Genomic DNA, 27,837 nt, shown 5'->3' on the forward strand with positions numbered 1-27,837 from the left:
AGAGCCGGACAACGAAGAAGGGGAAGGCTCTTCCGGCAGCTGCCACGCTTTCCGGCTGCCACGTGATTTCTTCCCAGAAAGCGTAATTGGCGCGTGCGCACTCGCTCCACCCGGCGGGGAGAGAGAACAGCGTGAGAAAAAGCTTAGTCTACCGCAAAGCGCAGGCGCTTGCTCTGGGGCAGTAGACGGGGCTAAGCTTTCCCGGGTTTGCAGGACCCAGTCCCGAGCCCGGGACGCGCGCGTGCACGAATTTTTCGGAAAGGAGACCGAGCTTCCGACAGTGCGCGCGCACGTTGAGTTGCGCACCGTAATCTCACAAACGTAGTAGTCCTCCATTTGAGCCATGGCCAACTCCCTATGGAAATGCTCTTGAAAATGATTCTTGCCTCAGGTTTGGGCCCCCGAGGCCGGATCCAGCTTGCATACCTGCCCAGTTTCAAGTCCTGGACCCTTGTCTCCACCCTCCACCCCAATTCCATGAATAGGGAACCATAAAGCTATTGTGCTCTGCCGGGAAATTCGGGATCGAGCCCAGTCTCCGTTAGGCTCCAGACTGGGCACAGAAGCGACCGTCCCATGTGTCATGAATTGTTTGTGTGCTGATTCTGTGCACTGCAGGCGTGAATGCACAGACATGTGCCATGAATGAGTGAGTGTATGTGCTGTGAGGACATACACATGTGTACACACGGGTATTCAGGCATGTGCACTGCCCCTGCACCGCCATGGGCATGCAGGAGCTGACACTTTTAAATGCATGTACTTTAAAGGTGAACAGCATGTGAGCTACATAGCGTTCCTATGCAGACCTGCAACCTCTGCGTTGTGGTCAAACTTTCAAGCACCCAGCAGAGTTCCACTATGGTTTGTAGCCCCACCCAGAAGGGGAGCAGGGGGTGCCAGGGCACCCCCTACCCTCAGTAGAATCAAGACAGTTTGCATCTCATTTACATCCAGCCCTGGGCCATAGAGGTGAAAAGGAAGGTTCCATGGGTCCCCAGGATCTGAGGGCCCAGGGGACAGGGGGGTGGAGCCCTTTGCACAGTTCTGCAGCTAGGGCAGGAAGCGAGAGTGGGGAGGGGGAAGGCCACAGCCCTCAGAGGCAAGGCGGGAGCAGGGCTTGTGGGGAGAGAAGGAGGTGCCAGCGCTCCTAGCTCCAGCCCTGAGGCCCTGCTGGCCCCTGGGCGCAGGCCTAGCTCAGGCCTCCAGGGATGGAGCTCGTGGACCCCGACATTTTTAACAGGGATCCCCGGGACCATTATGACCTGCTGCAACGGCTGGGTGGCGGCACCTATGGGGAAGTGTTCAAGGTGAGGAAGCCCCTTGGTCTCCGTCACCCTCAAACCAGTGATCTTTAGGTTGAGAATCGATAAGGGATAGGATGCAAGAGGGTCCCAGTCCTTGGCCTTGTGGAGGATACTGAGAAGGACTCAGCGATGGAGGCGCTGAGAGCCAACTTCCCCTTTTCCAGGCTCGAGACAAGGTGTCCGGAGACCTGGTGGCACTGAAGATGGTGAAGATGGAGCCTGGTGAGAGGGGACCCAGAAACTCCTTCCCCAACCCACCCCCACCGGCTGGGGGGTCCCTGTTCCCTTCCAGTGACTCCTTGTCTGAAGCCACCTTTTTCTCCTGCCTCTCCTTGCAGATGATGATGTGTCCACCCTTCAGAAGGAAATCCTCATGTTGAAAACTTGCCGGCATGCCAACATCGTGGCCTACCATGGCAGTTACCTCTGGTGATCAACCTCAGGGACCCAGCCCAGCCCCTAACTCAGAGTCCTCACTTCTGATTAGACACCCCCTATCCTCATCCCCTGTCCTGACTTCCTCTTTTGACCCAGATACCCTAACCTGACTCCAACCTTGGACTCCCACTTTTAATTGGAGCACTCCCTAGGTTGATCCCCAGACCAAAGTCTCTGACCAGGTCACTCCTAACTTAATTCCCAATCCAGAACTCCCATTTCTGACCCAGGGTCCCATTTCTGATCCCTTCGTATTAACCACATCTGAAATCAACTCCCTTCAAATAAATCTTTCATTATTCTGCCCTTTGGGTTCCCCAGTTTTATTCTTCTCCTTTAATATGAACCCCTAAATTCTCTGACCTCCAAAATAATGTCTCTGCTGCCCCAATAATGACCTCAGTTCCCCAGATCTGACACCCTGGGCCTGTCTGTCCCACCAAGCCTCCACAACCTGCATCTCGGCTCTGTCTTCTCAGAAAGCCTAGGACAGCAGAAGGGGGCCCTGGATTTGAAGCCCAAAGACTTAGGTCCAAATGGAATTGTCCAGAAAACAGATTTCCTGTCCGACCCCCAATTTCCTTCTCTGTAAAATGGGATTGAAACAGTCTTACTCTGGTGGACAAGGGGAGACAGATGACACCTGTACATTCAAGTTCTAATTGAGATAGAACAAGACGGTGTACCAGGGGCTGTCTCCTATAAATAATAATATAGTTACTCTTGAACTTTCATAGGTTGCAGAAGCTCTGGATCTGCATGGAATTCTGTGGGGCTGGCTCTCTCCAGGACATCTACCAAGGTTAGAGGAGGGACAAGGGATCTAGGCCCCCTTGACCCTTCAAATCCAGCTTCCCTGTTCAGTGTCTCAGTGTTTGTGTTCCTGGGAACTGTCTTCCTGTTCCACGTTTCATGCAACAAGCCCCTCCCTGTCCTGGGCCTGGCCTGGAGGATGCTGAGAAGCCTGTGGTGACTGAGCAGGTGGGGACCCTGCTGTCCAGGCTCAGTCTTTCTGTATGCAGTGACAACACCCCCCCCCCCCCGCCCCCATCCTCCTTCCCTCTATGTCTCATCAAATGAGTGAATGGATTTCTGGTTCTCTTCCTCAGCCTGCCTTTTAGTCTCAGAAAATTTGAGAATGGGGTGGGTGAGCCTCTGATGGTCATTACCTTTCTCTCTTTTTTCTTTCTTCTCCTACTTTTTTTTTTTTTTGGTGGTGGTGGTGCACAGGGAACCCAGGGCCTGATGCATGCTGGGCAAGTGCTCTCCCACTGAGCTACTCCTCTCTGTATTTCTGAGTTTGCTTCTGTCCTCCATGATCCCCTAATTCCCTCTAGCTCAAGACCTCAAAGGTCAGAAAACGAAGGACCTAATTAAGAAGCTCTCAGGGGGCTGGAGGGTAGCTCTGGGGTAGAGGCTTGCCTGGTGGATGGAGGCCGGGGGTTCCATCCCCAGCACAGCAAAAGAAAAAACCCTCCAAAGAGGGGGAAACTGAGGCCCACAGAGAGGAAGTGACTCACACAACAGGTCTCTCAGGCCTGGTTTCTGTGCCTCCCCTGTCTCTTGTCTCTATTGTCCCCTCTTTACCCCTCCAATATCTCTCTCTTTCAAAATGTCTGTCATACCGCGTTTGGTCTCTGCCTGGCTCTTTCTGTGTCTCAGTTTGGCTCTGTCCCTGTTTCTCTCTGTTGCTGTCGCCCTCTGCCATTCCTCATTTTGCAGGCAGTCACGTCACTCTCCTGTTGGGAGGCCTCCCAGGGCTCCCGTGTCCCTCTGAAGCCCCAACTCCTCATGGCCTTTGCCCTGGCCCTGGTCCACCCAAGCCGACCGGCCTTTCTCCGATGGCTTTTCTCCTCCCTGCTCTGTCCCTCCACTTGGCCATTTTTCAGCCCCAGAAACCGTCCCACCCACCCCCCATCCCTGCCCTTGCTATTCCTCTTCTCCCTCTGAGGAGGTCCCTCGTGTCCCCCGCTGTCACTTTCGTAGCTTATGACATCGTGGTGTAAAATGTCATAGTCTTTCCTACACATATTTCCTGTTATCTTTATCGCTCTGTTTTCCTGTTTATTGTTTGTGGGTGCATATATGGGTGCATACCCATGTGCACATATATAAAATTTTCCCCCACTGGTGCTGGGGATTGAAGCCAGGGCCTGGCACATGCTTGGCAAGTGCTCTACCACCAAACCACAGGCCCAGCCCTATGTGCTGTGTGTTTTCCTTGCTTATCATCTGTCTTCCCCACTGGAACGTTCTCTCCACGAGGGCAGGCATGTGTCTCTTGGTCACGGCTGTGTCCTTAGATGCACACAGTAGACGTAAATAACATCCAGTGACTGTCTCCCTCTGGCCTGTGTCCATGCATCACAATCTCTCTCCCAGCCTTGTGACCTCCCAGCCTCCCCTCGGCCTCCCTCTCTGACTTCCCACCTGTCCCATCCTCCTGTGCCCCCTCCCTCTTGGGCACTCTCTCAGCTGGTGTGGGTAGGTGGAGCCAGGGAACCCCCAACTCCACCCCCACTTCCTGGCTCCCTGTCCAACACCTGGCCTGGCCGGGGTGACCTTTGCAGTGACTGGCTCCCTCTCAGAGCTCCAGATCAGCTATGTCTGCAGGGAAGTGCTCCAGGTGAGGAGAGGCCTGGGGGGCCCTGGGGGCGGGGCTTGCTTCAGCCCGCAGGCCTTCCCAGCCCCCTTGTCTGCCTCCTCCCCAGGGGCTGGCCTACCTGCACTCACAGAAGAAGATACACCGGGACATCAAGGTGGTCTGGGGGTGAAGGTGACACTAGGGGTGGAGCCGGGAGGCGGGAGTGGCTCTTGGGGGGCTCAGGGATAGGGTAGCTTGCCCTGTGGAGGGCAGGACCAGGCGATGGGGCAGCAGTGGCTGGAGAGGGGGTCTCTGACAGCATCGCATCCTTCCTCTTGTGCCCAGGGAGCCAATATCCTCATCAACGATGCTGGGGAGGTCCGACTGGGTGAGTGTGGCTGTCGGGTGTGACAGGGAGCTAACTGGCACCCAGGGGTATTGACATGCTGTCTCTCTCCCTCTGTCTCCAGCTGACTTTGGGATCTCGGCCCAGATTGGGGCGACGCTGGCTAGACGCCTGTCTTTCATTGGGACACCTTACTGGTGAGGGTCCCCCCCCAGGCTTGGGGGGTGTTCCTGCCCTGGCACCTGAGACTCTCCTTCCAGCCTCATTCCCAGCCCGACTACCCCCTGGGAGCCTCTTGGCTCTCCGCGTCTGTCTGTCCCTTTTCTGCCTTTTTCACCCTGTGTTTTTTTTTAATATTTTTAAAAATTTTTAAATATTTATTTTCTAGTTTTCGGTGGACACACACATTGTTTTATTTGTCTGTGGTGCTGAGGATCCAACCCAGCGCCCCCTGCAGCCAGGCGAGCGCGCTACCGCTAGAGCCACATCCCCAGCCCCATGTTGGTTTTTATCCTGATCTTTTTCTCCACGTCTGTTTCTGAATTTCCTCAGCCTGTGGCTACCTCTGTGTTTCTGTCCCCCACCCCCATAGAATTATTTATTTATTTTGGGGGGGTGCTGGGGATGGAACCCGAGGCCTCACACATGCGAGGCAAGTGCTCCGCCCTTGAGCTGCACCCCAGCTCTGTTCCTGTGCCTCTCACTCTTGTCCCTCTGTTGGTCTCTGCCTTCCCCTCTCTCTCTGCCTTTACCTCTCGGTGTCCATCTTTGTTTCTGTGGCCATTTCCATCTGGCTCTGTGTCCACCTCCCCTCACCCATACTTTGCCTTTCCCCTCCTGTTCTGCTCCATCCTGTGCCATCTCTGGCTCTCTGAGACTCTCTGCCCCCAGGATGGCTCCAGAAGTAGCTGCTGTGGCCCTGAAGGGAGGGTACAACGAGCTGTGTGACATCTGGTCCTTGGGGATCACGGCCATTGAACTGGCTGAGCTGCAGCCACCACTTTTTGATGTTCATCCTCTCAGGTAGGCAGGTCCCCCTAGTCCCCCTGAAGGAGACGCCCAAGGGTCCCCCAGCACCGAATGCCTTTTCTTCAGCCATCAGGTCTGGCTCCCTTGGGGGTCTGAACCCCATGTGCTTCCCCTGCTCTTCTAGAGTTCTCTTCCTCATGACCAAGAGTGGCTACCAGCCTCCCCGGCTAAAGGAAAAGAGCAAATGGTAAAGGAGGTTCATGTTGAGGGACAGGGTGGGCCGGGCCAGGGCTGGAAGGTCTGATGGGAGAGGCCTCTAGTCTCATCCCGGAACCTGGCTTCTTCCTCCAAGGTCAGCTGCCTTCCACAACTTTGTCAAAGTCACACTCACCAAGAGCCCCAAGAAGCGACCTGGCGCCACCAAGATGCTCAGTGTAAATCCCTTTCCCTGAGAAGCACCCCACCCGCTCCCCGGTTCTCCCAGCCCAGGATTCTGCATTCATAATTTAGTGCCACAGACCCCCGTGGCCCCTCAAAATTTCCCAGGACCACTCCAGACCCTCCAAATCATATCCCCCAGACTTTTCTGAGACCCCTAGTTATTAGAACTCATGAATGCCCAAGGACCCTAGGACCCCTTCCTGAGAGTCCTCTGGAATTCCAAGGAAAGGCCGATCTCTTCTAAGGCCCCCCTGGAGTTCTCCAGGCCTCCCTGGAGGCCCTGTATTCTTCTAATCCCTTAAAACTTCTCAGAGTTCTGCACATTTCCTGCCTTCTCCCCTAGCAGGCCCCTTGGGCAGCTCTCAGGCCCTGTCCCCGCCCTTCCCGCCACCCCAGCCCTGGTCTACTGACTCCCTCTTCCTTCCCCAGCACCAGCTGGTGGCCCAGCCTGGGCTGAGTAGGGGCCTGATCCTAGATCTTCTGGACAAAATGAGGAATCCCGGAAAGGGGCTCCCCATTGCTGAGACTGAAGATGAGGATCCCGAGGTGAGGGTCCCGGCTGCCACGAGGGCAGGACCCTCCTGGCCTTCACCCAGGCCCATCCCCTGCCGCACCTCCCTTAGGATGGATGGGAAGAGGGCGGGAGGCAGGGAGCTCGGCACAGGGATGGGTGCAGAGGGTCGTGGGAGAGAGGAAGGCTCGCGGCTGGACCCAAGCTGCCGGTGGGGGCTGCTTGGGGACCATGAGCCCTGACTTGGCACCCTTCCACCCAGCCACCCCCTGCCATCCCTCGGCGTATCAGGTCCACCCACCAGTCCAGCTCTCTGGGGATCCCAGACGCAGATTGCTATCGTGAGTAGAAAATCCTACAGTTTGGGGACACCTGATAGATCCTATAATAGATCCAAGAGACCCCCTTTGCCTACCATCAGGCCACCAGAGACCCTTATCACCATCTGATCTCACAAGAGACCCAAAGAACCTCATCACCACCTTACCCCCATGACAACCACAGAGACCCCCACCCCTCCGAACTGCAAGCAGACCTCATGAGGCCTCCCATCCACCAAGGAGACCTCAGGAATCTATCAGAATCCTTGATACCCAAATGGATTCTCTCTTTTTTTTTTTGTACAGGGGATTGAACTCAGGGGCGCTTAACCACTGAACCACATCCCCAGCCCCCAAATGGATTTTGAAAACACTCTATAACTACTTTGAGCTCTTCTCTCTCTCTGATCCCAAACACTGACCCCCAAAGTGAGACCTCTATAGGCCGAGACCCTTCCTCTAAGGGACAGTACCAACCCCTGAGATGCTGACTCTAACCTCCCCCTCTTCCTCTTCTCTCCGCCGTCTTGCTGCCTGCTCACCCGCACCCAGGGAGGCACATGGAGTTCAGGAAGCTCCGAGGAGTGGAGCCCAGACCCCCAGCTGACAGCACTGTGAGTCACCCTCCCCCTCCCCGAGGGCCCCCTCCCCTGGGCATGGCTTACCCTTCCCTATCCCACAGGCTCGCCTGCAGCCACCCGCAGACTTCAGGAGCAGCAGTCCCAGGTCAGGCCCCTGGGGTGGGAGGGGAGGGCACTGGGTGTACCTGGGAGCTGCCTGAAGCTCATGCCCGTCACTCTTCAGGAGCCACCTGTCAGAGTCCGATGATGATTACGACGATGTGGACATGTGAGAAGCCCAGCCCCAGGCCCCCTCTCAGCCCCAGCTGCCGCACATGCCCAGTTGACCCTACCTTCCTTACCCCTGGCCCCTGAGCCCTGACCTGACCCCCAGCGCAGCCCCTACCTGCCCTCACCCTAGGCTTTGCTCCAGTTCCCTCCAGGATGTCACCTGCCCCAGTCACACATCTCTCCCCACCTATCCGCTCAGCCTGGGCCTTCAGCCAATCCCAGATGTAGCTCCCAGATGGGCGGGTCCAGCCCCCAGAGCACCCCCAAAATCAACTCAGCCCTAGCCCCAGCCTCAGGACCTGATCCTTTGGTGTCTCTCACCCAACCTCTAACTAAAACACAGTTCCTGAAAAATTTCCCCTGAGCCCCAGACCCGGAGCTGCACCCTAGTGTCACTCCACCTTCCCCAAGTCCCGGCCTAGGGCAGCCCAAGGCCCACTCCTCGGGCCCTCCACACATCTCGTGTGCAGTGGGGGCAGTCGCAGAGTGAGACCTGCATCCCGCCAGGGCAAGCTGTCTTCACTGGCTTCAGGGAGTGCGAGGCTCCATGTGTGGCCAGTGCTTCCCGTCCCAGGGTTGCTGTCACTGTTGTCGCTGAGGCTCTTGGTCCCGTAGTCCTCAGCTCCAAGGAGACCCAGTGGCCCCCTTCCCTCCTGGCCTCCAGCCCCAGGTCTTAGCCTTCTCCCGCACCCCGCCCACTTCCCCCCCATTGTGTTACAGCCCCCCCTCTGCAGAGGACACTCCCCCGCCACTGCCCCCCAAGGTAAGGCCCTGCAGGCTGGTAGCCAGGTCCTCAGATGCAGGGATGCTGGGCTGTCCGGGGCTGGGAGTCTGGGAGTCCTGGACAGTGGATCCATTCAGACCTAGGCGTCCCTCAACCTAGGGATGGGGTATTTAGCTTGGCTTCATGGACACTGGTCAGTAGCTGATCCTAGGAGTGCCCTGCCACCCCCGGCATTAACCTTTGGTTTCTGGAGTGTGTTGCTGTCTGGGGATGGGGTGTCCAGGGGAAGCGGGGGGCAGATGCAGAACACGGTGGGAGAGTCAGAGCCATGGCTGGTGCGGTCTGGGGGAGGTAGGGTTGGGTGGAGCGGGGTCCCCTCTCTGAGATCAGCTAATGTATGTCCTCCATGTTCTTCTCCTGTCTCCAAAGCCCAAGTTCCGTTCTCCATCAGATGAAGGTCCTGGGGGAATGGGGGATGAGGGGCAGCTGAGCCCAGGGGTGCTGGTCCGGTGTGCCAGTGGACCCCCCCCACGCACCCCCCATCTTGGTCCCCCCCCAGCCACCCGCAGCCCCCACCTCACTGCCCATTCAGGTAACAGGGTGGACCAGGAATGGAGGGTGGGCAGGGACGGGGGTCCTGGGGGCTCATTTCCTCCCACCCCCTCTCAGAGCCCTCACTCTGGAACCCAGCTTCCCGGGAGCCTGACCAGCCCCCACTGCTGCCCCCTAAAAAGGAAAAGATGAAGAGAAAGGTGAGGCCAGCTGTGTGCCTTGGGAGGGGGCCGGGACGCCCAGGCGGTATGGGAGGGCGCTGGGAGGACTGATAATCATAACGAGGGACATTTGTTGTTGAACACTTCACTTCTTCTGTGCCGAACGCTGACACCTTGTCTTCCCGTAGTATAACCCTTCAGAGAGACAGGCAGTCATCACAGGTCAATGCAGTCCCAGCCACTCAGAGGCTAGGGCAGGAGGAGCATGAGTTTGTGAGGTTGAGGCCAGCCCTGGCAACCGTGTAGGGAGACTCCAACTTACACACACACAGGAAATAGATAGCCCAGGGGTAGAGATCATTGCCCGCTCGCGGGTGGGGAAACTGAGGCACAGGGCAGGTAGGTAGCTTGCCCAGGTGGTTTATATAGCAGTGCCCCTTATCCATGGGGGTTATGTTCTAAGACCCTCACAGGATGCCAGGAACTATAGTTTCAAACCCCACATATGTATTTTTCTTATATACACATAATTATGATGTTTGTTTGATGAATTAGTAAGAGATTAACAACTACAATAATCGACCAGGATAACTTGAACATTACACTGAAGTGAAAGTTGTATGAAACTTGTGATTTCTTCTTTATCCCTGGAATTTTCCATGTCATGTTTCTGGACCGTGGTTGGCCATGGGTATCTGAGACCATGGAAAGAAGACTGGGAATGGGGGTGAGGAGGCAGAGGTGGGGTTTGATCCCTGGCACTCTGGCGACAGAGTCTTAACCACTGCATCTTCCTGTTCCCCGCTGCTCGCTTTGGCTGGATCTGCCGCTGGCCCCTCCACGGCCTGCCCAGGGATGTGCCCTTCTCGTAAAGCTGTTCAATGGCTGTCCCCTCCGGATCCACAGCACAGCAGCCTGGACACACCCCTCCACCAAGGGTGGGCCTTTCCTAGAGTCCGCAGGGCCTGGGTGGGGTGGAGAAGCCAAGGGGTGAGGGGGCCCGCAGAGGAGCTTTAATGGCAGCTCAAGGGCAGGGACAGGGGAGGGTCTTGGTGGGGTGGGAGTGGCAGGGCGGAATTACAGTGGAGACCACAACTGCATTTGGCTTTGAGGATCCAAGAGGGGAAGAAGAAAGAGGAGTTGGAGAGTTAAAACTGGAAAAATTAGAGTTTGGGGGTCAGGGTACCCAAATCTCACAGAAAGGATAGAGTTTGGGGGACAAGATGGATGTACAGAAGGTCAGCTGGAGGTTCATGATAGACTGTGGTCAGCATTTTGTGGTTAGGAGCTTTAGAGATCAGAAAGCTACAGAGAAGAAGAGTTTGGGATCAAAGATGTAGAGACAAGGGGTCAAAGTTAAAGGAACAGCGTCAGAGTTCAGGGGTGATGCTGGACAGATAAAGTTCAGTTGAGGTTGTCAGAGTTTGGAGATCAGTGTGAAGACAGACTAGCAGCTGGAGGTCAGAACTGGGGCAGGCTATCTGGGGAGGCAGGTCTAAGGTTGGGGGAGGAACTTAGGAGACAGGGCCAGTTCTGTATGTCAGAGAAGAACCACCTGAAAGTGGCAAGTCACTTTCACTTTCTCAGGGGACCCTGAGACTGGCTTAAGGGATTGGGCAGGGTTTGAGCTCAGATTGGGGGAAACAAAGTCTGGGATGAGAGAGAGAGAATAAAGGGCTAGAGCTGCGGCCTCAGGGCCAGTGTTTGGGTTCCGACAGGCGGGGATCTGGGAGGTCCCCAGGATGAGATAGGTCCCAGTGTCCTCCCTGTCTGTCCTTTCCAGACCAGCACCTGCTCCTCGGGGCTGAAGAAGGCATTTTCATCTTGAACCGGAATGATCAGGAGGCCACGCTGGAGATGGTGAGGGACGGGACGGCCCCAAGGGTTGGACAGGGCTGGGGGTGGGGGGCGCTAGGGTGTTACAGGAGCCATCTCCCCATCCTCTGCAGCTCTTTCCTAGCCGGACCACCTGGTTATACTCCATCAACAATGTCCTCATGTCCCTCTCAGGTCTGTCTGTGGGTTGTGGGGAGAAGCGGGTTCAGAAATTAAGGGCCAAGGGTCAGGGGGTTGGGAGGTAGATGAGCAGAGCTTAAGAAAATTTAGGCTGCCCTTGAACTGAGCCATGGCTTCAAATCCCACCCAGTTTTCCACCTGGGACATAAGGCAAGAGCCTCAGTTTCCTTGTGTGTAAAACAGAGCTGACGCTAGGCCTCAAGTCAGTCTTGAGGTAATTTCTACAATAAATTAGTGTTTAAATAGCTTCAATATTCAAATGGCCATCAGAAGTTATTCTGACTTTATTAAAATAAAACGAGCAAGTTATAGATTTTTAAAAATCTGTGTCATTGTTTTGTAAATATTTTGTGCAAAAGAATTGCTAGTTTTGAGAGAAACACCAAGTCAAATAGGATTCATGAGCCACTTAATGTCACATCTGTTATAACAGACTTTAGAATTTCTAGATTTTTTTTCTTAAACTTTAATATGTGTAACTCCATCTTACTGGTTAAGTGTTCACAGTTTAATTTCTTATGTGGCCACAAGTACTATGAGGGTAGGGAACATATTCAGTACTTTTTACCGGAGCCAAGTACAGCACCTGGCCAACTCTAGGCCTTTAAAATGTATCGAATGAGAAAGGAATGAATGAAAAGCGCTCTCGATTTGCAGTTGTGGGAGTTTCAGAGAAAGGTCTGGGGCCCCGTGAAGCGATGGGGGGGAAGAGGTGGTAGCGGGGTCCTATAACTGCTTCCCCCCACATACACACACACTGCAGGAAAGACCCCCCACCTGTATTCTCATAGCATCCTGGGCCTTTTGGAACGGAAAGAGACCAGAGCAGGAAGCCCCATCGCTCACATTAGCCCCCACCGGCTACTGGGAAGGTAACAGCCCCCAAAGGACACCCCGGCCCTGTGATCTCCCCTCCCCCTGTTGTTCCCACCTGTTCACACCTACCTCTTCTTCCAGGAGAAACATGGTCTCCACCAAGATCCAGGACACCAAGGGCTGCCGGGCGTGCTGTGTGGGTGAGCCGGAACCCAAGGGGCGTGCCGGGGAGGCGGGGCGTGCCGGGGAGGCGGGGCGTGCCGGGGAGGCGGGGCGTGCCGGGGAGGCGGGGCGTGCCGGGGAGGCGGGGCGTGCCGGGGAGGCGGGGCGTGCCGGGGAGGCGGGGCGTGCCGGGGAGGCGGGGCGTGCCGGGGAGGCGGGGCGTGCCGGGGAGGCGGGGCGTGCCGGGGAGGCGGGGCGTGCCGGGGAGGCGGGGCGTGCCGGGGAGGCGGGGCGTGCCGGGGAGGCGGGGCGTGCCGGGGAGGCGGGGCGTGCCGGGGACGGGGCTTGGGCTACATCCTCTCTGGAAGATTGCAGAGTTTGTGCTTTGGGCCTCGCGGTAGGAGAGCAGGGAGGAGAGGGAATTGACCCTGACCCATCCTTGCCCACCCCCACAGCTGAGGGTGCGAGCTCCGGGGGCCCATTCCTGTGCGGGGCGCTGGAGACCTCCGTGGTCCTGCTCCAGTGGTACCAGCCCATGAACAAGTTCCTGCTGGTCCGGGTAAGGGACTTGGGACTCCAGGTACTATGGACTCTGGACAGGCAGTGGTGACTAGGGCCTTCCACCCTAGGAGCTTAGGTGGAGAGCTCCCTGAAGCCCCGCCTCCATAGAGGCCCCGCCCACCCCTCGCACTTCACAGGGCTTCGTGATTCTTAAGCTCCGCCCTTCACACCTGGCCCCAAGGATTTCTCAGACTCTGTGCCCAGCCCCAGATTTCTAAGGAGAAGCCATTCAGGACCTGTTGCTTTCTTTGACTATCTAAGAAGATAGGATTTTACTGTCCTTGAGGACCTGTACCTTGGGGGTCCCTGCCTATCTCCAGGTTTCAATCAAAGCCACACACACTCTGAAGCCACACCCCTCGTTTTCTGAGGAGGCCCCAAACCCTCTGAGGCCTCTGACACCTTGAAATTTCCAGATAGCACCTCTCAAGACTGTGGGCCCAGGATATACTTCAGAAGTCCTAGGCCTGCGCAGGCGCTGTGGTGCACGCCTGTAATCCAGCGACTCCGGAGGCTGGGAAAGGAGGATAGCAAGTTCGAGGCTAGTTTGAGTAAATTGGCCAGACTCAGCGAGACAGTCTCAAAATTAAAACAAAATAGGAAGGGCAGAGGCTGTGGCTCAATGGTTGAGCGCCCCTGAGTTCAGTCCCCAGTGCGACAAAAAAAAAAAAAAAAAAAAAAAGTCCGTAGCCTTATAGCAAGGCAAGCCACTCCCTGCTCCCACTGATCCCGCCCCTGCCCTGCGGCCAGCAGCAGGTGCTGTTTCCACTGCCCACGCCTCTGCCAGTGTTCGCGCTGCTGACCTCGCCAGGCTCCGACCTGCCGGCCGTGTGCATCGGCGTGAGCCCGGGCCGGCTGGCGAAGTCAGTGCTCTTCCACACCGTACGCTTCGGTGCACTGTCCTGCTGGCTGGGAGAGATGAGCACCGGTGAGTGGGCGGGGCTGAGTGGGCGTGGGCGGGGCTTATCTTGAGGCAGTACTGACCCAGGAGTGGGACAGCGGGTTTTATTTAAATGGTGAGATTTTCCCGCTGGGGCTTGGGAGGTGGGCGGGGCCTGGCCTAATTGCAGGGGACCTGAGCACTGCCTAGTGAGACCCTGGTCTAGGGGGACCCTGTGGGAGAACAGAGAACCTGGTGGAGTTTTTTCTTGACTCCCGTCCTCTAGAGCACAAGGGAGCAGTGCAGGTGACCCAAGTAAAGGAAGACATGGTGATGGTGTTGATGGATGGTAAGAGCCCCTGCCCGGCCCTCGCCCTTTCCCTGTCTCAGAAACCCTGAGCCCCTCCAGGCCGCGCCCCACGGCTCCCCACCCCCACTTCCTTCTTGGCTTTTCACACTGAATTTATTGCCTGCTCGGCACCGATGTCCTGCGCCCTGCCCTCCGTTCTTAACACCCTCGTTCTACTTGGCTAGGCTCCCTGAAGCTGGTGACGCCAGAGGGGGCCCCAGTCCCGGGACTTCGCACATCTGAGATCCCCATGACGGAACCGGTGGAGGCCGTGGGTATGTGCAGAGGTGGGGACTCCTGGGGGCGGGGATGAGGCTTGAGTGAGCCCCAGGGGTAACGGCTGCTACTTCTCCCCAGCTATGGTCGGGGGCAGGCTGCAGGCCTTCTGGAAGCACGGAGTCCAGGTGTGGGCTCCAGGTTCCGACCAGGTAAGCTCCTCCCCTCCACGCCAATCGGCCTGCCTCGGTCACGGTCATCAATGACATTTAAACATGGGCTTGGTGTCTTGGATGGAACCTTCCTCCAGTTTCAGTGCAGACGGAGCCCCTTCTCTGCCCCACGGTCTCCCCAAGCCCAGGCTTACCATATGATGCTGTGCAAGGGAGTTTCCTTCTCTCTCAGCCTCTAAGCCTTGACTGTAAGGTGGGGGCCAAGAGCCTGGACCAGAAGCCTGCACTGGAACCAGCTGAGTGACCTTAGACACATGACTTCACTGTCCTGTGCCCCACTGTCCTCCTTTGGAAAATGGAGGGCAAGTGGGGCTTATCTCATAGAACACGGTATCAGACTCTACCCTTGCATTTTAATGTTTTGTTTAATCTTTACAATAACCAATCAGATAGGTACTAAGATTTTACAGGTTAGTAATTTGAGGCACAGAAAAGTTAAGTAACTTGCCGCGGTCCCACGGCTGGTACATGGTGTTGGATCTGATGTCAGACACACAGAAACCTCTCCTTGTTCTCCTTAAGGGAGACGTGTTGGTGGGAAGTGGGGAGGGGTCTTCTGTCACTGACACACTCATTTTCTCCCCAGCTGCTGCAGGAGCTGAGAGACCCAACCCTCACCTTCCGTCTGCTTGGCTCCCCCAGGTACAGTGCTGGGGAGGGGGACAGAAGGTCCAGAGAGGGAGCTTCTGACGTGGAGAGGGCTTCCTGAGGTGTCACAGCCACCCACACCTTTTTTGGAGGGACACATGGGGGATTGAACTCAGGAGCGCTTGACTACTAGCCACATCCCAGCCCCATTTTGTATTTTACTTAGAGACAGGGTCTCCCTGAGTTGCTTAGTGCCTTGATTTTTGCAGAGGCTGGCCTTGAACTTGCAATCCTCCTGCCTCAGCCTCCTGAGCCTCGGGATTACAAGCCACCCGTAACTTTGACCTGGACAGTCGTGTCTTCCTGCTTCCATCCCTTTTCCCACAGTTTACTCCCTGCACAGCAGTCAGGGGGCATTTTCATTTTGTATTTTTATTTTAACTTTTAAGTCATTAAAATAATTATTTTAATTTTTATTTTGACATAAATTTAAATTTGCAAGAAGTTAGAAAAATAATACAAAAAAAAAATTCCTGAATCCCTTTCACTCAGATTCCCCAAAGAGTAACTTTAAAAAAAAATCATTTTTGTTTTATCCATGTTTTCCCCCTTTGATCCTGAGGACTGAACCCAGGGCCCCTCACATATAAGGCGCACGCTCCACCAGGGCGCACAGCCCCAGCCCCCTTCCTCTCTTTTTATTCTTATTTATTTATTTAGTTAGTTATGGGGATTAGCCCCAGGGTGCTCTTTATCATTGAACTATATCTACTTTTATTTTTTATTTTGAGACAGGGCCTCAACCTCCAAGTCAGTGGGGTTGCAGGTGCGCACCACCACACCTGGCGCCTTTTTATTTATTAATATCAGCATCATCTCATAGATTTCTATTTCACTCTATTCATCCTGTAATCTATTATAATTTTTTGTCTTGAGGCTCAAATAGTCTCGCATTTAGCCAATGGGAGGCCCTGTAAAGGGCTCCATTTTTTTTTTTTTTAGATAAAGGAATTTTAATTATTAATCCTTTCAATGGTTACATAGTTCAGAATTTACATTAAGATAATGATTGCAGGGTGCTGAGGCTGGGGCTCAGTGGTAGAGTGTGTGTCTAACACATGTGAGGCGCCGGGTTTGAGCCTCAGCACCATGTAAAAATAAATCAAGAAAATAAAAGTATTGTGTCCATCTGCGACTAAAAAAATATTTTTAAAAAAAGATAGTGACTGCAAAAGGTTGAATGGATATGGTTATAGAGATATCTGTTTTTAACAGCTCTACTGAGATATAGTTCTCATAGCATGTTCCCTGTGTCCTTTAGATGTGTCGGGGGGGCCTTTTAACAATCCAGGTCTGACCATCTCACTGTCTCTCTGCTTCAAATCCTCCCGAGGCCTCAAGGGAAACACTCAGTACTGGCCTCAACCCACAAGTCCAGCCACACCCAGCCTCTCCTCATCAAAGGTTTTGCACATCTGTTCTCTTTGCCCAGAACACTCTTTTTGTGTGTGTGTGTGTGTGGGGGAGATGGGGGTACAAGGGATTGAGCCCAAGGACACATAACCACTGAGCACATCCCCAGCCCCCCCTTTTTTTTTAATTATATTTTAGTTGTAGTAAGAGACAATACCTTTATTTATTTTTTTCTGCTGCTGAGGATCAAACCCAGGGCCTCACACGTGCTAGGTGAGCACTCTACTGCTGAGCCCCAAGTCCAGCCCCCCCCCCAAGCCCTTTTTATATTTTATTTAGAGGCAGGATCTCAGTAAGTTGCAGAGGCTGGCTTTGAACTTGCAATCGTCCTGCCTCAGCCTCTGGAGCTGCTGGGATTACAGGCGAGCACTACTGCATCTGGCCCCAAACTCTCTTTCTTGTTCTTTTACCGCATTCCCTTCTGAACAGCCTCAGGCTCCCCTGTACAATCTTTGGGGAAACCTTACCTGTCCTCTTGGGGTGAGTTTCTCTGCCATGCATCCCCTGCTTCTTTGCACCCATGTGATCATTGATTTCTGTTGCCCTCCCTTAGATGACAGGCTCCACAACCGTAGGGACCACATCAGTGTGGTCATTGTTCCCCCCAGCATTGGGCATGGGCACGTCTCCATTAACTTATCTTGTGAATGAACAGATGACCTGCTTCTCCCTTCCCAGGCCTGTGGTGGTGGAGACGAGACCAGCCGACGACCCCACTGCCCCCAGCAACCTCTACATCCAGGAATGACCCTACAGGGTCTTTTAGGAACGGGTCCCTGCATCCACCTCTCCAAAGTACACACTAGTGGTCATGTCATAGCGTCGTCTTCTAATAAATGTGACTTTAGCCTATGCGGTCATCTTGTTTTTCTGAGGGGAGGCAGAATTTCTGGGTGTCCTCTCCCCCCAAATTTCAACAACCAACAGTGATGCCAGGGGGTCTAGCATAGATTTTATTTCTCCAGTGCAAGGTCACCTCGCCCTCAACTTCCTTGAGGGCAGGGGCTGGGGGCTTTCGGTGAGAGTAAGGCACTTGAGGTAGGGAGGTGGGGGCCGCTCAGCTGAGCTGGTCCTCGTACTGCTTGCGGAAACAGTCGCCGCCGGGAAGAAATCCCAGCATCTCTCCTGGTACATCTTCCAGACATAGGACTCCTGGGTTGGGGGAGGAGAAGAGTCCTTTGGTCACGCCTTGATATTGACTTAAGCTTTCTACTGTCACCTGTTCATTGGCCTGATAACGTCCCTGCCCCTTGTCGTTCATTAGCGCCCCTTACCTGACCCGTGTGTTCCGTTTCGTCCTTGTTTATCAGATACATCAGGAAAAACCTGAGGGAGGGAGGACACAGGTGGGAACCGCTCTTACCTTCTGATTGGCTGGCTGCGAACCCACCCACGTGGGCGCCACCCCCCCTTCCCTAACCCTCCCCGACTCAGTAGCCACGCCTGGCACCCTGGCCACGCCCCCGCCCTCCCGATTGGCCAGCGGCCTGCGCTCACATGTAATTGGCCAGGTTGTGCTCCTCCAGCGTGTGGGTCTCAAATCCGTGCGGTGTAGTGTCAAAGTAGTCGCTGCCTATTCCGCAGATGAAGCACTTGGTCTGAAGGGGGTGAAAGACAGCAGAGTTGAGGCCCATTTGGCTACCCAGCATCCCATAATCCCTCGGGGTCACCCCACAATTGACCCACCTCCATATCCTCCTTCACTTGCTCTTGCTGGTCTCGGAGCTCACCAAAGGCATCGATAATCAGACCTGGGGAGGCAGAACGCAGGTCAGCCAGACTCAGACCCAGTTCGGACTCCTCCTAGTCCCAGCTACCTGTCTTTGGGCCGGGCCTTCTAGCCCCTCTCTCCCCAGTCTCACCCTACTGGCTAAGAAGAATAAAACTAGGTGTTTATTAAGCACTTACTACAAAACACTTAAAAGGGATGGACGGACTTAATTCTCATGCAACCCGATGAAGTTAAGCACCATTAATACCCCCATGTGGCAGATAGAGAAACTGAGGCCACTTGCCCAGAGTTTCATATAGAGAGAAGCAGAGCTGAAACAGGAATCCACGGAGACTGGCTCGTGGTCTGCACTCTTAGCCATGGAGCATCTGGGCATGGAGTGTCCACTCCCACCCAGCACCTCGGCCAGCACTGACCTTGGATGATGGCCAGCAGGATGATGATGACGAAGAAGAAGAAGGTAATGTCGAAGACCACCCGGTAGAGCTCGTATTCATCGCCCGCTGGGTCCTCAATCTCGTCCCCGATGCCTCCGCCAGCCCGGACACCCACATACATGTGAAACAGGTAGCACTGGGGATGGGGGCATGTGGTCACTCACTCCACTGTGCAGTGGCCATTCACTGAGTACCAGCCAAGGCCCTGGGCTAGGCAGGGCTGGACACCAGCAGAGACAGTGACAGCCTAGAGTCCTCTCAGGGCTCATAGATACTGCATCAGTGACAGCCCAGAAACGGTCAGGGCTGTGATAGACAGGAACCGGCCGAGGCCAGGCTGGGGGAGGCAGCCATGTGATCAGGGTGAGCTGGAGAAGGACAGGAAGCCTCCAGAGCTCGCTGAGCTCCTGACCCCTTCTAGGTGATCAGCGAGGCTTCCTGGAAGGGGGACGCGTGTGAGTGGAACCAGAGGGAGGTGTGAGGTGCGTGGCTGGTGGGAAAGAGGTTCCAGGCAAGAAAACCACAGGTGCAACATCACAGTCGGGGAGGAAAGGCTCAATGTTGCAGAAGGAGGGTGCAGCTCAGGGGAAGAGCACGTAGCCCTCCGCGTGCAAGGCCCTGGGTTCCATCCCCAGCACCACCAAAAATAAATAAAATCTTATTCCCATGGGGAACTGAAAGAGATTTGGTGGGCTGAGAAGTGGATTTTATGGGCAACAGCAGGGGACAGGAGCAGGAGAGAGATGATCAATAAAGCAGAGTCTGGTTACATGGGCACTGCAGGCCCAGGCCCCAGCAGTGGTCAGGGAGGGCTTCCTGGAGGAGACAGCATTTGAGTTGAAAGGTGAGGGGTCATATGAAGGGATGTGCATGTTGTGCCTGGGATGGGGACCAAGTGCAAAGGGCCTGAGTCAGGAGGAAACATATGGTCTTAGAGAACTGAAAGAGGAACAGGCAGCCAGAAAGTAAAAAGCAAGAGGGATTGTGGTTAGACTTACACAGAGTAGACTCAGGATTTACCCCTCCTCGATCCCGCCTTTGTAAGCCATAATGAGGCTTAAGTAAGAGCTAAAAATCACTGACTGATGGGAACAAAGCTGTGGGTGGGAGGGCCAGTCTTATAGGGCCTCAAATGTCAGGAGGAGCTGGATTTACAGATCATTTCCTGAGATAATCCCCTGAAATGATTCTTTTAATTGTGTCCCTGCCTCTAGTAGGTTAAAGCCAATTTGGATTATGATCACTGTTATTAGAATAGAAGAAAAAATAGAACTACCTGCACGCTGGTACTTTTATTTAGGAGCACTTAACCATGGAGTCACACCCCCAGCCCTTTTTATTTTTTATTTTGAGACAGGGTCTCACTAAATTGCTTAGGCCTCACTAAGTTGCTGAGACTGGCCTCAAACTTGCAGTCCTCCTGCCTCAGCCTCCCTAGTTGCTGGGATTACAGGTGTGTGCCACCACAATCTTGGGCATGCTGGTGTTTTTAATTACAGGTTGATAGTGACTAATATCTACGTAATCTTACTGCATGTCAGGCACTATTCGAAGCTTTTTTTCCTTTGGTGGTGCTGGGGATGGAGCCCAGCGCCTCGCACATGCTAGGCAAGCTCTCTGCCCCTGAGCTGCACCCGCAGCCCAGTAACACATAGTTTTAATGTCTCAAATAATATCAAAACCACGGCTAATATCTGGGGAGCACTAACCGTGGGTCTGGCACCTTAGACATAGGAGCCGTCTGAGCTGTCACGAGCCCAGCAGGCAGCTGCTGTTAATAACCCCCTTTACAGACAGGACAACAGAGGCCAGTGACCTGGGGGGGCTGGGCGGGCTCACCGTCATCATATCGTCACACTTCATGTCGGGCTCGTCCTCGTCCTCACTCTTGTTGTAGAACTTGCGGAAGAAGTTGAAGGCCACCACGGTGTACAGGTAGACCACCACGGCCAGGAGGCCCACGGTCATCACCAGCTGGGGGCAGGCAGGGGAGGCTCAGCCCACAGGCCTCGCTGCCCCCTGGGCCCGGCCCGCCCTCCCTGCTGGTCCCCAGCTGCCCCACAGCTCCACCCCACCCAGACTGCCACCTTGTCCCTCCCAGGTCCTCTCCACCACACCTGCTTCCCGTTGTGGGTGACGGAGGAGAGGATGGTGCGCAGCGTCTTGACTCCCATGGCGATGTCCAGGAGGTGAGCGGCAAAGAAGAAGTTGTTGTAGTGGCCCAGGAGGGACATCACCATGTACCAGCTCAGGTACAGGAAGGACTGCGGGCACAGGGCGCCTGGGGTCAGGGAGCCTGTGGGCGCTGAGGGACTGGGCTGCCCTCCCTGGGGAGCGGGTGTGCGGAGGGCTGGGGGCCTCTGAGCTGGGGACCTGGGGGGCAGCGGGGACCCTCTGCAGAAGGCGGGGTCTGGGTTCCAAGTGCATCCTGAGGAAGCTCAGGGCTGAGAAAGTACCTTAGGATCACAGGGGCTCAGGAGTCACCCTGGGGGTGGGGACACAGGACTGGAGCTCCCCCCCCGCCCCCCCCCCCCCCGCGGGGCCCTCCCCCAGGCCCCTCCTCACGTTGTCCGTGAAGATGACCCCGAACTTCCAGATCTGGTACTTGACATCGATGGACATGAGCCTGCAGGGGCGAGGAGGGCCGGGATGGCGGGGTGCCCGGGGCCAGTCCCCTCCCTTCCCACCCCAGGCCCCTGTCCCCGCTCACCAGGTCAGCAGCCCTGGGGGAGGGTCCGGCTTGCGCTCGCTGTGCGCCGTGATCTCCAGCGAGGCCAGGTCCATGCCCAGCAGCTCGGCAATCCGCTCCCGCCCGAAGATGTCCCCGTGTTTGTCCAGAACCTGCGCCAGAGTGTCAGACCCTGCGATGTGACTAGAGGGGCGAGTGTCGCGGTCCCTGGGGGATTCTGGAGACACTCTGAACTTGGTATAAGAAATGGGGGGCTTGGCTGGGGCTCAGTGGCAAAGCGCTTGCCTGGCATGCGGGAGGCGCTGGGTTCGACCCTCAGCACCGCGTAAAAATTAACAAATAAAATAAAGGCATTCTGTTCACCTACAACTACCAAAAAGAAGTTTTTTTTTTTTTTTAAAAGAAATTGGTGAACATTTTTCTGGGGAGAAGGGCCAGAGCTTTGTTCAGATAATCACAGTGAGGGATCAACACGATAAAGGTGCAGCTGATCCAGCAGCCAAATTAGTTGAGATACTTTATTATTTTAGGCAGGCAGGCAGGGAAACCTCTATATTTGGGCCCCGGCACCTATGCACCTGTTCACCCCATTCACACAGCCAAGCGGGCCTCCAGTTCCTCAAACCCACCAGCGCATTCTTGCCTCAGGGCCTTCGTCCTGACTGTCCCCTCACCTAAGACACTCTTCCCCCAATTTCCACCTGGCTCACCTCCTCAATTCCTTATGAATTAGTATGACCTTTTCAGAACCCGTTACCTAAAACAGCAATCTCCCTGGCCTACACACACACACACACACACACACACACACACACACACACACACATGCATGCCCCCACCACCCCTCTTGTCTGCTTTATTTATTTGGGGTCATTGGGGGTAGAACCCAGTGCCTCACACATGCAGGGTAAGCACTCTGCCACTGAGCCACATCCTAGCCCTGGAACTTCGTTATTTTTTTCCACAGTCTTATTACCATCTGCACAATATTTATCTTTGCAAATAAAGTGTCAGAATCACTGTTTTGTTTCCTGCTGGAACTCAGTTTCCAAAAACACTTCCAGCACACAGTAGCTACTCAATAAACTCTTAAGTCAATCAACGATAGGAACAACCTCCACTTATCTTCTGTTTTTACTATGTGCCTTCTGCTCGTGTAGTAGGATATATAATCCTTACATTAACAGTTGGCCCTGTTATTCCTCCAGATTTTGTTTTTATTTCATTAATTTTTTTTTTTTTTTTTTTTTTTTTTTAGAGCCAGGGTCTTGTCATGATGCCCAGGCTGGCCTTGACCTCCTGGGCTCAAGTGATCCTCTTGCCTCAGCCTCCTGAGTAGCTGGGACTCTGGGCTTACCCATTTTGAATATGAGGGAAACCGAGGCACAGACAAGCTAGGAGTGGAAACGCAGGCAGCTCTGAACCCTGAGCTTACACCAGCGCTGCTACCCTGCTCCTGCTCACCCCGCACCAGGGGCTCTGCCCTACGTGGTCACCTCGTGTGAGCGGGAAGCATGATTATCATGCCCGTGTCCCCGTGGCAAACCCATGCTCCTCAGAAAGACAATGACCCTTGCCCAAAGTCACACATGAAACACGTCTTTGGCAGGCTAGGATGCCCCGGAGGCAGAAAGGGACCCAGCCCAGAAAGCCCTCCCGATCCACGTCCTCACCTTCCGCTTGACAAACTTGTCCCAGTAGTTGCTGGGGAAGGACCTGCCAAGAGAAAGCAAGAAAGCACCTGTGAGACGTTCACAGACGCTGGGAGCCTCCTGCCAGGCCGGAGAGACGGAATCCCAGTGCTGTTCACCTTAGTCTGACCGTTATCCAGGCTGGCCTTGACCTCCTGGCTCCATGGCCCCAGCCTCCGCCCCACAGGAGCTGGGACTGGAGATGGGCACCATCTTGCCCAGTCTGTGCTTTTCGCACAGAGGACCCTGCTCAGTGGGGACCCTGCTGCCATGTTTGGTGGAGCCCGGGTGCGGCAGGGGGCTGTGTCCAGAGCCAAGCATGCAGACACCAGAACTGCTCCCGGGGGAGGCTCTGGGGTGGTGACCAGCTGGGACAGCTGCATGCTGCAGGGGAAAGTCGCGCTTCCTCCTGCTGCTTCATTCACTGTGCTTGGTGATTCTGGACCTGGGTTTACCAGTTCTCCCAGTGACAAGCCAGGGAGTGTGGGGTGGGGGAGGGGTGGGGGTGGGGTGGCTAGGAACCCGGGGACCTGCACCTAGATGACATGCTCCAGTTCTGCACCTCCTACCCCTCTGGATGCTCGGATTGTTCTTGCCATGTCCAGAGCGAGCCCTGTCACCCTCCCAGCATGTCACCATTTCCCACGGAGCTCGATCTTGCTTTCTAGCTCAATAAAATAGCCTCGGCTCATCTTTTGCCTGGCTCTTTCCTTTTTTTTTTTTTTTTTTTGTTTCTTTTTTCCTTTCTCTTTTCTTTTTAAGATGTTTGTATTTACTTATTTACTTATTATTTATACATGCTGGGGACTGCATCCAGAGCCCTCTACCACTTAGCTACGTCCCCAGCCCTTTCTATTTCGATGGGGTCAGAGCAGACTCCTTCTACCTGGCTCCTCATTTGCTAAGCTGCTCAAGCTGGCCTTAAATTTTGTGGTTTTTTTTGGTCCTGGGAATTGAACCCAGGGGGGCTTTACCGCAGCCTGTTTTATTAATCATTTTGAGACAGGGCCTCGCTGAGCTGCTGAGGCTGCCTCTGAACTCACAGTCCTCCTGCCTCAGCCCCCGAGCCGCTGGGAATTTCTTTTCTTTCTTCTTTTCAGTACCTGGGATTGAGCCCGGGGGCACCCTACCACTGAGCTACACCCCCAGCCCTTTCTCTTTGAGACAGGGTCTCACTAAGTTGCTTAGATTGGCCTTGAACTTGCAATCCTCCTGCCTCATCTCCCAAATCGCTGAGATTCCAGGTGGACGCATGGAGCTCAGCTGTTGTTCTTAATTTACTTTTCGTGGTGCTGGGATGGAACCAGGGCCTCGCCTCCGCTCACGAGGTGCTCTGCCACTGAGCTACATTTTTTTTCTCCGGAGATGTGCCCCTAATAGCGCAGCTGGCTGGGGGCGGGCAGCTGGCAGCCAGAGTCCCCTTACAGCCTGGCACATCCTCTTTCCCTCCCTGGGTCCAGGCTAAAACCCAATGAGCTCTTATTTCCCACTCCCAGCACCTGGTGAGAAAGGCCCCGGGCATGGGGCTCGAAATACAGTCCCACTGTACACACACTGGCCCACGCCCTCCAGGTGCCCAGGAACCTCCGTGTGCCCTCAGAACCACCCAGAGGAACTTTTTTTTTCTTTTGTGGTGCTAGAAATGGAACCCAAAGCCACGTGTGCCAGGCGAGCACCCTACCACAAAGCCACATCCCGGCCTCCCAGGGGAGCTTGGTGCATGAGAAACGTTTCTATTTTATGGGGAATAAACCCAGGCGTGGGGAGAAGCGCGCAGGGGCCGGAACCTGCTGTCCTGAGCTCTGGGCCTCCACCCCCTGGCGCCCTGGGCGGGCTGCGCCTTACGGTGTGTTGAGCACCAGGCGGTCCCACTGCCCCTTCACGTCGTCATCCTCTGGCTGCTCTGTGATGTAGAGACCGTCGAACTCCAGCTTCCGGGCCAGCTCCTTCTCCCGCTTGAAGATGACCAGGGGCACCTAGATGGTGGAGGGAGGCAGAGGGCAGGGGTTAGGGTCTCGCAGAAGCCAAGAGGTCTCGCTAGCATCTGCCCAGAGGCTGAAGGGGCCTCCCCAGGATGGTCAGGGCCGAGATGGGAGGTGCAGGCAGAGGGTCACGTCAGGAGGGACCAAAACAGAGGGGCTGGGGAGAGCAGCAGGGGTGCCTGGTGCAAGCCGGGGCTTCCTGAGGGAGGAAGGTTCCCCTCGGACCTCAGGCAGGTGGGAAGGAACGGACGTGGGGCCGGGCATTGCAGGCGGTGGGAACAGCACTGCCAAAGCCAAGGTCAAGAGAACTCTGTTCATTTAACAGTAACAAGATTCATGAAAACTGCCAGACCTCATGGAGCCCAAATGGACCCATCATGACACACCCGCGAGGCACTGACAACCTCAGGCACCTGTGGCGTCAGAGCCCACATCCCTGTTGACATCCATGTTATGTCCAAGACCCCAGGGACCCCTAGAGATCGTAGTTGACCCACTGACCAACGTGCAGAAAGCAACATTCCCAATGACAAGTTTGCCTCCTGACCCAGAAATTATCACAGTCGCACAAGCATGGTGTGGAAAATTCTAGACTTGGCTTCTCGGCTTCTGTTTCCAGTTCAAATGCCACCCTTGTTGAAGACCCCAATCCTGCACCCAGTGCCCCAATCTCAAGCCCTCTGTGACAGCCCCTGCTCCTGTCCCCGCCCCAGCATCCCTGCTCCCTCCAAAGCTCTGCCCAGGACCATGGTCATGGCCCACCTTGAGGCAGTTGTAGCCGATGATGCAGAGAAAGGCCACCAGTGTATGCAGCAGGCTCAGACACCGCAGCGCAGGCGCCATGTAGCCCGTGCTCTCCTCCAGGAAGTAGTACACCATGTTCTCATCCTCGTCGTCCTCCGCCTCCTCCCCTGCTCCCGAGCCCCAGCCAGAGCCGCCACCAGACCCTGCACCCATCAGGTCCCCAGCTGCTGACCCCTCCACGTCGTCCTCCCCTGGTGGAGAGTCTGAGACCTGAGGAGGGGAGAGGAGTCCATCAGGGAGGGGATCTGGTATCCTGGCACCTCGTCTGCCACAGCCAGAACCCACTAACACAATTAGCAGCCTCCATTCCTGAGGCTGGATTGGGCCCCTATCAGGATCTCAGGACTGTCAATCAAGATGGAGGGGAGGGCCCAGGGCTGAGCTTGAAAATCAGACTGTCCTGGGAATGTGCCCATTGAACTGAGTGACAAGAGGACCAAAAGCAGAATTGGTTCTTTTTTAAATATATATATATATATATATATATCTTTATTTATTTTTTAATGTGGTACTGAAGATGGAACCCACTGCCTCACCTGTTCTAGGCAAGCGCTCTACTACTGAGCCCCAGTCCCAAATTGGTTCATCTTGATAGCAGAGTCCTAAAGAGACTGACCCCAAATGACACTAACAGAGATGACTGGTAGCCGGCAATTGCTCAGCACTTTCTATATTGCAGGTACTGGGCTAAGTACTTTGCACATACTAATCATCTTTTAATCCTCACAGCTCTAGCGGATAGACACAGTGACCAGCCCATTTTGCAGATGAGGAAACTGAGGTTAAGCACCTGGCCTACCATCATGCAGCCTCTCTGGCTTGCCTTTCTGTCTTGTTGTTTAGACCCCTGGGAAGATCCCTTGTCCTTCGGGAGGCCTGGTTCTTAGCCCTTGCCTTTCCTTAGACCCTGTGAGTTGCCCACTTGAGCCTCCCCATGAACATCTCTTTTGGGGACATGAAAGCAGCAAGTGTGACTGAGTCAGTGAGTGGCCCAGAGGGAAGGGTCTGCACCTGAGCACGGGGCGGGCAGGTGGCAGAGCTGGGCCAGGAACACAGCTCCAGCTGGCTCCTGCTCTGACACCCTCCTGCCCAGAAGGACCCAGAAACCACAGCCCACCCCTCTGGGGTCCCGAGATCCACTGTCCAGGCCCCAAGATCTTAGGGTCCCTAAGAATGCTGAGCCCCACACCCTGTCCCTTTGCGGCAGGGGCTCTGGGAAGCTGTGGGGGATGGAGCCTCCCGCCCCACACGACCAGCACCTTGTAAAACAGCAGGATGAAGTTGATGGCAAACGCCAGGAAGAGGGCAAGGAACCGCAGCGTGTAGAAGTTCCGGGAGAGGTAGTTCTGGAAGGGAGAGAGGGAGCTCACAGCCCTGCTTCTTTGCTGGAGAATCCATCCCATCACTTACCCACGATCAGAGCACCCCGGTGCTCAATAGTTGGTGCCACAACTTCCTGCTTATTAAGTACTTGCTGTATACCAAGACCTGGGCTAAGAGCTTTATATAAAATATTGATTAATTCTTATAACCCTATGAAGTGGGTACTGCTCTTATGCCCACTTTACAGATGAAGAAATTGACGACCGGGTAAGTGGTGTCTTGCTCAAGCTCACATAGCTAAAGAGTGGCAAATCTAGGATTCTGAGTGGTGTGCATGCACACACACACACACACACACACACACACACACATGCACAGGCACTGGGAATTGAACTCAGGGCCTTGCACACGCTAGGCAAGTGCTCAGTTGCTAAGCTACGTCTCCAGCCCAGACGTGGGATGTGAACCCAGGCAGTCAGACCCAGAGCCCACCCATCCTCTGTGCTACGCTGCTTCCCGTGAGGTCCCTGTTGGCTTCACCCCAAGCAGGGCCCATCTTCTCCCACCTCTCCTTTCTCTCTCCACGTCTCCCTCCATCCTTTACTCCTACCACGAATCCTCACTAACCCCCCCCATCCACTATGCCCCCCAACCCTCTCCGGGGTGGTCTGGAGAGGAGAC

At 55.0% G+C, this 27,837-nt stretch overlaps 2 protein-coding genes and 1 long non-coding RNA gene across 7 annotated transcripts in view; 1 reads left to right on the top strand and 2 right to left on the bottom strand.

The window, feature by feature from the left end:
* The first annotated feature begins 2 nt into the window (after window positions 1-2).
* Map4k1 (mitogen-activated protein kinase kinase kinase kinase 1) lies at window positions 3-17,350 on the top strand. Of its 5 annotated transcripts, none has more exons than XM_078032114.1 (32): window positions 3-131; window positions 1,472-1,529; window positions 1,646-1,736; window positions 2,483-2,547; window positions 4,316-4,371; window positions 4,457-4,504; window positions 4,675-4,717; window positions 4,800-4,872; window positions 5,567-5,698; window positions 5,829-5,891; window positions 5,997-6,078; window positions 6,515-6,631; window positions 6,859-6,937; window positions 7,469-7,530; window positions 7,599-7,642; window positions 7,721-7,765; window positions 8,488-8,530; window positions 8,921-9,083; window positions 9,161-9,243; window positions 10,058-10,142; window positions 10,988-11,064; window positions 11,154-11,214; window positions 11,984-12,092; window positions 12,178-12,236; window positions 12,654-12,757; window positions 13,513-13,687; window positions 13,926-13,988; window positions 14,174-14,263; window positions 14,346-14,416; window positions 15,024-15,079; window positions 16,377-16,489; window positions 17,177-17,350. In XM_078032114.1, the coding sequence occupies exons 2-32, from the start codon at window positions 1,511-1,513 to the stop codon at window positions 17,302-17,304; spliced, it is 2,499 nt and encodes an 832-aa protein (XP_077888240.1). In that variant the 5' UTR covers window positions 3-131; window positions 1,472-1,510; the 3' UTR covers window positions 17,305-17,350. The 5 variants fall into 5 exon arrangements, with proteins under 5 accessions (XP_077888240.1, XP_040134845.1, XP_005340557.1 ...); XM_040278911.2 differs by having other exon boundaries at window positions 12-1,310; XM_005340500.5 differs by lacking the exon at window positions 16,377-16,489 and having other exon boundaries at window positions 12-1,310.
* Window positions 9,821-12,252, bottom strand: LOC144370825 (uncharacterized). The gene is made up of 2 exons (XR_013430791.1): window positions 12,166-12,252; window positions 9,821-10,169 (listed from the first exon to the last, which is right to left on the bottom strand). It is a non-coding gene; the product is annotated as an uncharacterized LOC144370825 (long non-coding RNA).
* A 78-nt stretch (window positions 17,351-17,428) lies between the features above and the next one.
* The window catches only part of Ryr1 (ryanodine receptor 1), a 111,893-nt gene continuing 101,484 nt past the window's right edge, over window positions 17,429-27,837 (bottom strand). The window contains 14 exon segments of the mRNA XM_078032113.1: window positions 17,429-17,599; window positions 17,602-17,650; window positions 17,773-17,824; window positions 17,996-18,096; window positions 18,185-18,249; window positions 18,647-18,803; window positions 20,507-20,641; window positions 20,785-20,931; window positions 21,233-21,293; window positions 21,378-21,508; window positions 23,030-23,072; window positions 24,893-25,023; window positions 25,792-26,043; window positions 27,093-27,179. Of these exon segments, the coding sequence (XP_077888239.1) occupies window positions 17,556-17,599; window positions 17,602-17,650; window positions 17,773-17,824; window positions 17,996-18,096; window positions 18,185-18,249; window positions 18,647-18,803; window positions 20,507-20,641; window positions 20,785-20,931; window positions 21,233-21,293; window positions 21,378-21,508; window positions 23,030-23,072; window positions 24,893-25,023; window positions 25,792-26,043; window positions 27,093-27,179 (1,455 nt within the window). The 3' untranslated portion in view covers window positions 17,429-17,555.

Source organism: Ictidomys tridecemlineatus, chromosome 15, assembly GCF_052094955.1.
Source record: "Ictidomys tridecemlineatus isolate mIctTri1 chromosome 15, mIctTri1.hap1, whole genome shotgun sequence".
Classification (NCBI taxonomy): Eukaryota; Metazoa; Chordata; class Mammalia; order Rodentia; family Sciuridae; genus Ictidomys; species Ictidomys tridecemlineatus.